Here is a 12,468-nt window from a genome sequence, read left to right on the forward strand (position 1 = left end):
TATGAAAGGGATGAAAATAATACAAGGATGAGAATAAGTAAAATGATAGGCTGGAACATCTGGGAAAGTAAATACAAAGACAAAGAGAACAGTCAATTAATGGATAGCAAATCCAGAGTTTCAACAAAATAAATAGTGAATCAGACTATGCTTGTGGAGGGACTAAGTGTCCATCTCCCATTGACTTCAGTAGGAGTTCTGCATGGTCAAGCCCTGAAATATCCAATTTAATTATTGCTGTCACTTGTTTTGAGAAAATACTAATTAGTTTGCTTTAAATTTGTATAGGCCCATGCAGTGCTCTGCCTTTAAGCTAATGGGAGCTCTACAAGCTCAGCGATTGCCAGATCAGAAAGTGAGCATGCTAAATGCCGTTTCTGTTTGATTTCATGCAATACATGTAGAGTAATTGATTAGCTTTAAACTCACTGCGTCTGTGACTTTCTGATACAAGGAAACAAAAGACTAATTAGTCAGCATAGGAATAAGAAATAATAGCTTTCAGCTTTACCTTGCAACTACTTCAACTGTAAACTAGCAGGACAGCACAAAGTAAATCAACACAGCAAGAGACTTACTAAAACATTGGATAATATCATGAGCAATAACAAGATTTGCCAACTATAGCAATTGCATGATAAGATAAGGGTAGGTAATTTTCATTTTTCATGGCAAAAGATCTTGAGTCAGCAAGGAATTTGCTCCCCAAAACCTCTCTGGAACAATTCTGCATAGAAATGAACTACAGAAAAGATAGTTATCACTGCTGCATTTAAACAGTGATGTATAGGCCTTCAACAAGATACAATCAGTTACAGCAATTCCAATATTCACACTACCATGTGGCTCTGTGACCCTGTAAAAGTAGATTTGCATGGTTTATTTTTCTCTGTGGTTTGTCATATTCCCTATAATTTGGGGAATTTAATGTTTCCTCCTGTTTAAAATTAGTAAGATTTTCTTTTTATTCATTTAGTAGGAATCCAACCACTAAGAAATCAATCAAGTTAATTTATGTGCCAAAAATACTGTCTGCACTGCCTTTACTGGCAATGAAGGCACAACTCTGGCAAATGCAGTTGCAAAGCCAGAAAGGAGTAAAACCTCCTAGATCATAATTCATTTACATTTTCAGGAGACCAGACATACTCACAAACAACCCCATTGGTAGAACAAGGTTTCATATCACCAAATGAGGATTTAAAATAATTTAAGAAATAACAATTTTTGTCCACTGTCTAGAATAAAGAATTTTCATGTGCCATACATCCAATTTGAGGCTTAATTCACTTGGCAGAGCCTTTTTACCTGTAGGCCGTAATAAGTAAAAGTCTACCTGACTCACTGACAAAGGTTCATCTGCACTTCGATCATCAGAAGACTTTGGAACCTCGAGTCTGTCGATGAAAGCCTGGAGCTCTTTCCTGAAGGCCTTCATCTGTGCATTGATCCGGTAAAGAAGCTCATGTTCGCGTATTCTGCTGCCATCGTCTTCCTCATCCATCAGTCCAAAGAGGTCCCCATTAGCTACATAAATTCTCGCCTCTGTTATGATGGTGCTCGTGTCAGAAATTAAGCGATCTATCGTCTTGCCCAGCCGCTCAGCTTCAGAGCGAATGTCTTTCATCTGCTGCCTGTCAGTGAAGCTTTTTTGCCACCCAGATGGTGTCGGATAAAAAGACCTCGTGGGTGTCAGGCACCGAATGTTACGCACTTCTTCCGAGTCGCTTTCCCCACCGATAGGGCCTTCCCTTTTGCGGTGAGGGGGGCGGGAATCATCATCGCTTTCTTTTTTTCCTGCATCACTTTCTGCATCACTGTCTCTGGGACTGCCACGGATCCCCAAATGAGAGGCCAAGTCATAGCGCTGCATGTTGGACATTAAGACTCTGTTCTCATACTGGAGTTGCATGACTTTGCCACTCAGCTCATTGATCTGCATTCGTGCAGCTTTTAGTTCCTCCTGTAATGCTTCTGTCTTGGCATTATCATGATGCCTAGAGCTCTCATGGGCCCCCGACTTGTACTTGTATTTGTTCAGCTCAGCTGTTATGCGCTTGTTTTGTTCTTCCAAATCAGCTAAGTTTCTCCTCAGCAATTCTGTTTCATCTTCTACTAGCTGCAAATGCTGTCGTAATTCTGAAAGGGATTCACTCTGCTCTCCCAGGAGTGGATTAGCGGTCCCTGAGAAATCATCTCCTCTTAAATCATCAAGCTCTGCTTTCAGACCCCTATTTTCTACTTCTAGTTCTACTATTTTCCTCCCAAGAATGTTAGCTTCCTCCTCCACAAGTCTCAATCGAAGCTTGAGTTCAGCTTCTCTTGTGGTAGGTGGCCCACCTGCTTCACCTTTTGGCAAGGGACTGTCCAAATCCCCATAAAATGATCGATATTTTTGCAGCTCATGTTCAAATCTGTCTTTCTCTTTATCGATCTTAGCCATCTTCTTCCTCATCAAGGCTGCTTCTTCTTTGACAAACTGTAGCTGGCATTTCAGGTCTTCATTGTCCTCCTTAGAAAAAAGAGAAAGTGGTATTTGAAGAAACATGATGTAAAACAGGAGACCTCCAGTGGATGGTCTTAAATTACAAGATTAACAATCATAGGTACATTCTTTAGATACTAAGAGATTTTCCTGAAATCATTTTTTCACTGATCATAAATCAAAGAGAGGGAAATAAATACTTAAATTTAAAAGAGGGGAAAAAACTGTTTTCCTCACAACTAAAGTTTGCACAGTCCCCAGAAAGTATGTTGCAGACGGGGGGGCTTGTAAAAAATCCTTGCATATTCTAGGCTTACAACACTGTAATAGACTTCACAGTGTTCAAGTCATAAAGTCAGCACACAAAGGGTATATAATCTTGTTACACTGGTGCTCCCATTTAATTATTTTGCCTAAAATATAGAGTACATGACAGCTGGTGCATTCTGTTGCAGCACCAGCAGTTTGTTTAGTTGGTCCTTGACATAGTGTTGCCTGACTGCAGATCTAGGGTAAGAGCTCTTCGTTTCACAACACACAGGAAAACAAAGGGCAAAGCAAACAAGCAAGCAAAGTGCAAATCTACAAATCAGGTACGTCATTTCCATAGTGTCCCTGAAGTCTCCACATGAGAATCCAGGCTACAGCTATTACAGCATACCTCTGTTGGTGTCTGCTGTGACTTTTTTTCTGATTTTGGTATGTCTTTGCTTCCTCTTCTTTTCAGCGATTGCTGCAACAACAACAAAATGAGACGCACTGAATATTTTGCTAAAGAGGTATATAATTAATATTTCATCCATTTTAAAACATAGCAAGTCAAATGCAATTATAAAGGAATTAATTTCTTGTAATCCTTGAGGTACCAAATACAGAGGGGAGACACAGCTGCCCAAAAATGACACAGCAATGTTATACAAGTATTGGTTTAATCAGTCTGTTACCTTTTTTATCCAACACGTTTTAAGACTAGTGCATAATGATTGTTTAACACATAGTGAGAGAGGTAAGAAAGCAGGTATTCCAAATGGTAACTTACAGATGGGAAAACTGAGGCAAGCAGTGAAACCCAGCTTGCTCATTTGATATTAGCCCTAACGGGACCAAGGCACTTAAAGATGCATCTAACCAGGCATGTAGCCTTAGCTTTTGTGGTAGGCAAGCTATATAAAACAGTGTCACTGAGATCCCATCAGCTGACTTGAGTTTACATCTACAAGCACACCTTTCTCTGTCCCACGCACAGGCTTGTATTTGGTCACAACTCTGTAGGTGTACATTGTAGACAAACTCCGTGCAGACAAACTCACACATAGATCTTGTCGCTAAGCTAGTTCTGTTTTCAGAGCATATTCAAGTAAATACAATTTAAAACTGCTGAGACTACAAAGTCCTAGTGAGAAAGCAAGCATATCAGACTAAGAGCAACACTATGCAAACACAGGTATGCACCACCATGTGTGCAAGCTTCTTTGGTGTCTTCTGATCTGCTATGTAGACAAAGTGAGTAAAACTCCTGCTTTTAGAGCAGGATGCACTGGGATCAAAGCATACTAGCATATCCAGTAAGAATCTCGTAACTGCTGATAACGTTTGTTAGTGGGCAAGTGGTAGCAGTGGAAAACAACTGCAACCGGATGGTGTCAACACTCAATATACACATCAAGAAAACAGCAGGAGAGAGAAAAGCAAGTGAAAGAACATGTTAATACATAACATCTCACTTGCAGCTGTTCCCAATTTTTATGGTCCCTAGGTAAAACATAGGCCCTTAGGCAGGGCAGCAATACAACCAACACCATCTCTCTGAGATTATTCTCTGGTAAAAGGACCCTTTGTGCCACTGAGAAACATGCATTTCCTTGCACCAGCCAGGAGAGAATCCAGCTGTACCCAAAAGCCATGCAGATCCACACAGTGGGAATGAAAATATGTTCATACTCAAGGAACAGAGTAAAGTGGGTGAGTATGCTGTACAGAATAATCTTGTGCACAATTCCCCTGCTGGTACCAATGGTTCCTTTTCTTCTGCAGATCATACCCATAAAAAATACTAAGCTCATGGACTGCTCACTCCAAAGGAACAGTCAATGCCATGGAAATGAATCATATATAAATCTGAGCAATCTCAAGAAATGATTTCTCATAAGGCCTTCAGCTGAAATCTGCTATAGAGTTATGCGAATTAAGAAAAATTACTTCAGATTCAAAATCAGAACTAAAATTCACAGATGGGTCCACCAAGAACCAGAATTAAAATTTTTGTTCCTCTTGCAGAAACCTTGAATGTTCTCAGTAGACAATAAAACAGTCAAAGATCATTAGCTGTGATAGCTAGATAGCTGTGAACCACAGGCTTCTAAAGGAATACAGAAAAGACACAAAAAATAGTTAAATCACTTTTTCATTTTAAATATAAAGCCAACAACTTTGGGATCCTGCCTACAAATAAAATTATTCTTCTCCAAGGTCACACATCAGTTACCCTATTGCAGAAATGGTATATGCATGTGGAGGGTTTTTTTTTGTTGTTTATAAAGCATGAAACTTTCAGAAGAACAGCTTCCTCCTCTGTATTATCATTAATTATACCACTATGCATTATCACTATGAAAAAACCCTTTTCAAATCAGTTAGCATGGCAAACTTCTTGTTGCTCCAGAGTCTTCCCAATACCAGCCACCGATAAAATAACTAAGGGATAGTTAAACTATACTTCTGTTTGATTACCTAAATGCCTTCTATTCACCCTGCTGAGCTCAGCGCCTCTCCAGATATAATGAGATTCTGAAATGCTGAGCTGCAACTTCTTCTATACGCTACAACTTGTCAGAAGATAAGAAATACATGAAAAGTTTTCCACGACAAAAAAAGAAAAAAGAGAAACTACAGAGAGTAAAAAGTGTTTTTCTAGGTTTGACATAAAACAAAAAATCTGCTTTTCTCCTTTCTCTCTCTACCTTTTGTGTTCCTTTTGGTAGTCAGGATAGCAACATTTTAATTAGAACAGTAGTTGTGACTATGTAATGACTAGGCACTACTTTCTACTCTGCTTTACTTAAATTACAACAAACCATCTACGGAGCTTGCTTTATTCACCAATTAAATGATGGTGTTTAGCAACAAAATTTTATAGTAAAAAACAACGAAGAACATGTGCAAGTCAATTAGCAGGACGATTTGGGTAAGTGGATTAGGCCCAGCTGGAACTGGTGTCATCTGTTTTCTTACCAAAAACACCATGAGACAATTTCTGATCACTAGAAGTTAAGATCTCACTTGCACATCTCAGCTGACAGATGACATCTGCAAAATCACAGTGCTCCGTAACATCATGTTAGGTCACTGAAGCAACACTCATACTGAACAAAGAATGCCATACCCTGCTATAAATAATAATCATTGAGAGTTTTTTCAGAGGTACAGTTTACAGTGGCTACTCTATTATTTCTCTCAAACCTCGTACTAGTCCACTCTTCCAATTTTTAACATTAAATAATGTATTGCTGCTAATGAAAGGAAATTCAAAGCAAAATGCAAAAAGAAAAAAAAAAGTTCAAAACATATGACAAAACCAAAAAAAGCAACCCAGATAGGATTCTGCAAATGAATCTTCATACTATACCTGTGACTGGACAGTATTAAAACTGCATGTTGCTTGTTTTGACATACTAACAAATGCTAAACAGGGTGAGTGATTCAGCCACCTTCATGTACAAAACCTGTTCAAAAATTTTTGTGTTAGATCACCTTTTAATATAATGCACCACTTGGTCCTTTTCCCACATCACAGTGTACCACAAAGCATACTGTAGTGCCCCTAAAAGACACCTCTGCCATTTTCTCAACTGTGGCAAAAAAAATTGCCCCTTGTATTCTAGAATTGGCTTTCAGAGTGTGTTGTGAAGGATAATTTGGGGCAGAGATAATTTTTCTTCCATATAATTTAAAAAATCATATTCAATTCACTCTAATTATTATGAGTTAAAAAAAGACAAAGATAAAGTAAGAAACATAAGACTGCTTTTGCACTATCTATCAGTAATGCTTACCAGACAGCGTTACAGTTTTAATAACCTTGAACAAAGTTATTCATCTGCAGGAGAAAAGAATAAGCAAAAAATGCATATAGAACTGTTTCTACAATGGGGAGTTTGCTAAACTGCTCAAGTACTAATGAAATATTTCAACAGCACAGGGGATAATAAGACCAGCCACTATGGCAGGTATCATTGTATTGTATACTCTCTGCTTACCTCTGAAAGACTAGAAGGTAAAAGGAGGTTTGACCTGACTATTCTAGAATTCATTGTAGCCAGCACACATGGATCTTCATGTGCGTTCTGTCAACGCTGTTTCCACAATTTAGATAGGACCACAGGTAACGTTCATATTATATGCATACCAGATCCCATGCAATGGGCAATTCTGTTGTGATGTTCAGTAGCATCAATTCTCCAGTGACCTTTGCTGGAGTTTATCCAATGTCCTGCTAGAGATGCTCAGCACTTCTCAAGACCAGATGGTATAATCCTTTTCTTGCCAGCCCTACACCGCAAGCCAAATGTGCAGTCCTAACAACACCTGTGATGCTCAGGTGTAAAGACCTGAAATCTACTCTGAGAGTAACACAATGCAGAAATTAGCATCACACCCCACTGAGTAGGAAAGCTGTAAAATGAACTCAAATTCTTGCTACCTGATCCTAAGCTACAGTAAATCTCTCAGCAATTAATAAAGAAACCCTAAGCAAAACATACCAAGATATTTCAAGATGCTTAGGTTTGATTATTTCCAGCCTGATCTGGGGGTATATGATCTAAAAATCTATGTAGGCAACCACAGGAGGAATTCCTGACACATAAAGGCATTTATGGGTGCACAGAGTCCCCATAACAGCCCTTTATCCTCCTCACGGAGCAGGCTAAGGCAAAGGGCATGCAGCTTCTTGAACCTCCACAGCTGCAACCAAACCTTCTGACCTGCACGCTACTGTACTGTACACACTGTCAGTTAGCTGCCTCCCAACTGCTGTGACAGGTCTGTAGACCTTTCAAAAATCAGAGCAAACCTAACACCATCTTTACAGTCTTGAAAAGTTGCTGAATATTAAACAACTTTTAAGCTGCACAGCCTTGCCTGTCTGGCACAGAGAAGGGACCAGGGGAATGAAAATTTGCCCTAAGACACTCTCTGCAGTTTCTCTTCAGTCAATATCATGAAGCTGGATCAAACAGATGCAAGACCAATTTTTTTTTAGTTGACTGCAACCAACCCTAATGCAATGTATTAGAATATGTATTAAAAAGTAAATGGACACCATCCATGTTGGCAAATTGAAAATGCATATTCTACTCCAAAAAAAATCTTTGTTTTTAAAATCTCTCCCTTATTCTGCAACTCTTATCAGTGCAATTTGCCAGCAACCAACTCAAGATGCTGGTTTTGTCTGTCACTGGCACACGTACATAGAATAATACAACCCTTTACTCCTTCCACCCTTCTTCAAGGGCAGGAAGAGTCCTGAGTATTTCAGTATTCTACTTGCTTGGAAAATTAAGGCAGGAAAGAAAAAGCAGGGGATAAGTGAAACATGAAGCAGCACAGTATCCCTGTCCAAGAAACATAATCCTACTAGTTCTATCAATGCTGTCTTCATATTAAAACTGGCATATTTGAAGACACTGCTGAGGAACGATACTAAATGAAAGCAATCTTTGTTACTTCACCATGGAGAGAAAAACAGTTCTTACATGGTCTTTTGAATGTCTTCATACTGGAGAAAAGAGGAGCCACCCTCCAATATTTGTATTATTTCATTTGTATTTATTTAGAAGTTCAGTTATCATTTTCAGATTCTTTACGATTATTCATTTGCCAAGTAAATGAGAAAAAAAAATAAAATGAGATAAAAAGATACACAACATTTGCACTTTACCTAGAGAAATCTTTTGCATTTTGAACCAAAATCATATCACTAGAGCAAATAATGATAACTCTGTGGTAAAACTAGGTAAAAGCATTCTTTGCAATGCATAAAATGAAGCAGGACATCTATGCTTCCATTACATTTGCTTCCTTCTTATTTGAAAAAAACCCTGAGCAGTAGAAGATGAAAGGTGCCTTTTCAAAGCTCTCTGTATGACCTGGTCAAATAGCTGGACAACTCTGATACTTTGCTTTCTGTCATTACACACTCCTTCATCCACCAGGATATCATAAGATAGCAGAAACAGGTTCTCTGAAGAGGAAGAGGTCTCCTGCCATTTGAACCTTTTTAAAGATGGAAGAACTAGACATGCATAGTTCTCCAGCCCTATCCAACTAGGCTTCATTATGGATGCAGAGATCACAGTCAGCTTACACTTAGCTCCCTAATACTGAAATGCAAAAGCAATCTCAGAAAACCATGCATATTCTGGAGCGAAAGTGCAGGAATAAGGTATTTTGCTACATAGTGATGTTAGTTAAACCTATTTCCTAGGGCTTCCTAAGTTGCTGTTTATTTGTTAGCTCAGCTATTTGTCTTTTTTGGGGAAAGAAAGTCAATCTTTTCGTCAGGGTTTGCACAATGCCTAAAACAATGCCCTGTTTCAGCCTTTATCTGGGACTGCTAGTATGACAGACAGTATGACAACACAGCTCAAATCACCACGATGTAACAATAGCAATAATCACAGTCAGAGACATGGATATGGCAATTATGAATTAGATACATATGAGATTTTGTCAAATTCAAAAAGTTTTGTTTCTCACACTATTATCACATGTACAGTTGTACAGTCTTCTTAGAAGAATATCTCAGAAGAGATTCCACAGAAATTTTCATGAGAACAGGAAAGTCCAAGCAACCAGATTAGGTTCATTGCCTTGGTTACAAAAATGCATATATATAAACAAAAGCATAGTTACCATATCCCTACAAAAAAAAAGGTTAGTCTGAAAATTAAAAGTAACGAGAAGGAAAATAATGATTCTGCACATAAAGTGAGCAGTCTACACTGCTTGCTGGAAACATATACAGAAGCTAGTTCTGCAAAGTTGTAGGCTGATCACATCTGTGCATTTGTGTTCAAGCTCATTTCATACGGAAAAGTTGTAATTTAATACACAGACAGCTCTTAAAGTCCCTCACCTGGATTCACAGGGTAGGATGGCATCTAGAACATGCACACCTGTGTAGGTTTGTAGGCACACAGCAGAGAAAGGAGCTTTGCAGCTCGCCCTACAAGACTGTGCACTTTGGACACCACCTCCAGTTACAGGAACATCTCACCAAAAATCAGATTTTAGAGTTCCAGAGGATGCAAAAATTTAAGATGATTTCAGGTAGGAAAAAATTTGAAACCTACACTTGGTCTAGAAGCCTGAGCAGAAGATTTTCTGTTAACAGGGCAAAGAAATCCTCCTCTCACATGTCAGCATAGTCCTCTGACTATAAGGAGGGGTCTTCTGTTGCTCTTTGTTGTTTCTTTTGCCTGCGTTTACTTGGGAAACTTCTATTGTAAAGCTGTTTGTAAATGGGATTAAAAATATTTTCTGTAATACATTGTATAGGGAAGAATAAGGTGGTTTTGGGAACTTGGGTTATTGAAAACAGATGATCAGACTCTGCAGTGCTCTGAAGTTATGCCAGTGTGATTCTGTCACAAATTAAATCTAAATTGTAATCTAAGATTTGTTGAGCAGCTCATGTAAAGAAGGTGCTCTGGCAAAAAATAAACCATGGAGGCTAGAAGCTAAAATGGAAGGAAGACATCCCCACACCTACCTTCTCACTCTAGTACCAGTCTGCTCTCCTATAAGCCTGCACCCAGTGCTTTTCCTGGTATTTCAACTGTTCAAAAATGGAGAAGAGGGGAAGGAGAATATTGCAGTGCTGGCTGGAGCAAGTGTCCAGCAGCTTCACTGACTACAAAAGGCTCAGAAGATCTGTGACTGATCCCCATGCCTCATCCTCCTAAATGATGACTTTTCCCTGTAAATGAAACTTGCTCAGGTGCTTAAGGGAAATACTCTCAGCAAGGGAAGGGGTGTGGCTCTTAACCCCTCATGTGGAGGTTGACTTGACTGTTATTTAAAAGTTCCCTTTGCTAGAAATGTGAAAATCTCATTCTGAAATGAAGTTTGACAGTCTTCAGCTCATTATAAATATTTGATCACTGGGATGCATTTTTAACTAGCTATCACAAACAAATATCAGACTCTTCAGCATTTATCATGAATGTCACTGAACCAGCAAATTACCTGCAAATTAATGCCACAGTGGTCCTAATGGGGTTATACAAGAATCAATTCTTGGTTCCCCACTAATTAACATGTTTTGCTGCTGCCTGGAAAAAAAATAATATTGAATAAAAACTGCAGACAGAGTGAGAGTTGAAGAAATGTTAAATACTGAAAAGGGCGGTCACTGATACAAAACTTGGTGAATTCAAATAATATGTGGTTTAATATTGCTAAATGTGAAAATACACGTTAGCAAAAGGAGTGGAAGCTATGCTAAGACAATAGGAAAACAGCTTACAGAATAGAGAAGATCTCTTGAAAAGCCACATCTCTGAAAAACACTACAGGGTCATAGAGAATAATCAGCTGAAATAATGTCCAAGTGTAACTTTGTGACCAAAAAGGCTTATTTTAGTTCTAGGATGTAGATGTCAAAACTGAGGTTCACTGTGCAATAACTAGAAAGGTATGTATGTGCCTTTCCACAGAGTCAAACCACCCTCAGACAGGTGAAATAAATCACTTCTAAGTAATGCCCATCTTTCTCCTTTGAGGGAGGTCAAACTCCTAACTTAGGTTAAATGCTTAATTTTTAGATAGCTAACTGAAATCAACCCTAAGCACGCAGATTTTAAAAACAAAAACATCATACCAAAGCACTGATGCTGGACTCTTGAATTTAGCATGGTAGTGAGAACATACGTTTCCTGGCTGGTAACTAGCTTTCAGCAAATTGAGATGAGAAGGGAGGTGCAAATTTTTCACTGCTCCTGGGACAGTTTAAGAAGAGTTGTGGAAGCCAGTTCTCAGCTGTCAATTTTTAAGACAGACCAACACCTTTTCCTGAAAAGTAGGCACCTGTTTAAACAAAATAGCTGGGGGTATTTTATGATCCATGTTATTCAGGAGGCCAGACTCGTTGATCATATTATACAGTTCTGACCTCATAATTTCTTAATGCTTGAAACCTGACCAAAATTTGTGAATGCAGCAACAATGCTCCTAGAAGCACACCAAAAGGAAAATAGACCTTTGAGTGTATCTATGTGTACCATCAAGGCAGTATTCCTGTTTAAAACTCTTTCTGGGGCAGTGTTACTGGTGCTTCTAATTAATCATTTAATCAAAGACCTAAACTGTTAGCATCTGTAAAAATTAAAATAATTCAGCCAAGCCTATAATATAAAACACTCATGGTAATTAGGCCAGTTAGATGTCATCATCAGTCATGCTTTACAGGGATGTAGAAGCCTCTCATTATACACAACACTGATGGAAACAGATGCATGCAGATACCGTCTAAAGCACAAGTACTCATCTGTGACCTAAGCAAAGAGCTTGGTTATTATCCTAATCTGGATTCATTACTGAGATAGCCAAAGTCAATTGACACAATCATACAACTAGGACCAGAGAAAGCAAAACAGAATTGATACCCACAGGTCTCATTCTACACATCTCAATATATGTTGTTGTTAATACTAGCAATGGGAAAAAAAATCACATTAACATGTCAAAACATCTCAGAAGAGACAAATGCCTCAGAAAAGCACACCTGCACATCTAAAAGGTTAATCCACTGCCTTTACTTCAAAATAAGAAAAGCAGTGCTTGGAATGCCTAACTATGCAGCATTATCAAAACCTGGATCTGGTAAATGCCAGGGGGTTGCATTTCTTCATATTATGAACACTGTAGACTGTAGTAAGTGAAAAATAAACCTGCAGGCTGTAGTGAACAAACATCAAAAGCCT

General features: G+C 38.6%; 1 protein-coding gene across 1 annotated transcript in view; it reads right to left on the reverse strand.

Annotated features, from left to right (window-relative positions):
- Positions 1–65: 65 nt before the first annotated feature.
- Positions 66–12,468, reverse strand: part of SOGA3 (SOGA family member 3) — a 30,307-nt gene continuing 17,904 nt past the window's right edge. Inside the window, 3 exon segments of the mRNA XM_026846291.1 lie at positions 66–1,220; positions 1,223–2,512; positions 3,147–3,218. Of these exon segments, the coding sequence (XP_026702092.1) occupies positions 1,113–1,220; positions 1,223–2,512; positions 3,147–3,218 (1,470 nt within the window). The 3' untranslated portion in view covers positions 66–1,112.

Source organism: Athene cunicularia, assembly GCF_003259725.1.
Source record: "Athene cunicularia isolate RWA chromosome 3 unlocalized genomic scaffold, athCun1 chr3_part1, whole genome shotgun sequence".
Taxonomy (NCBI): domain Eukaryota; kingdom Metazoa; phylum Chordata; class Aves; order Strigiformes; family Strigidae; genus Athene; species Athene cunicularia.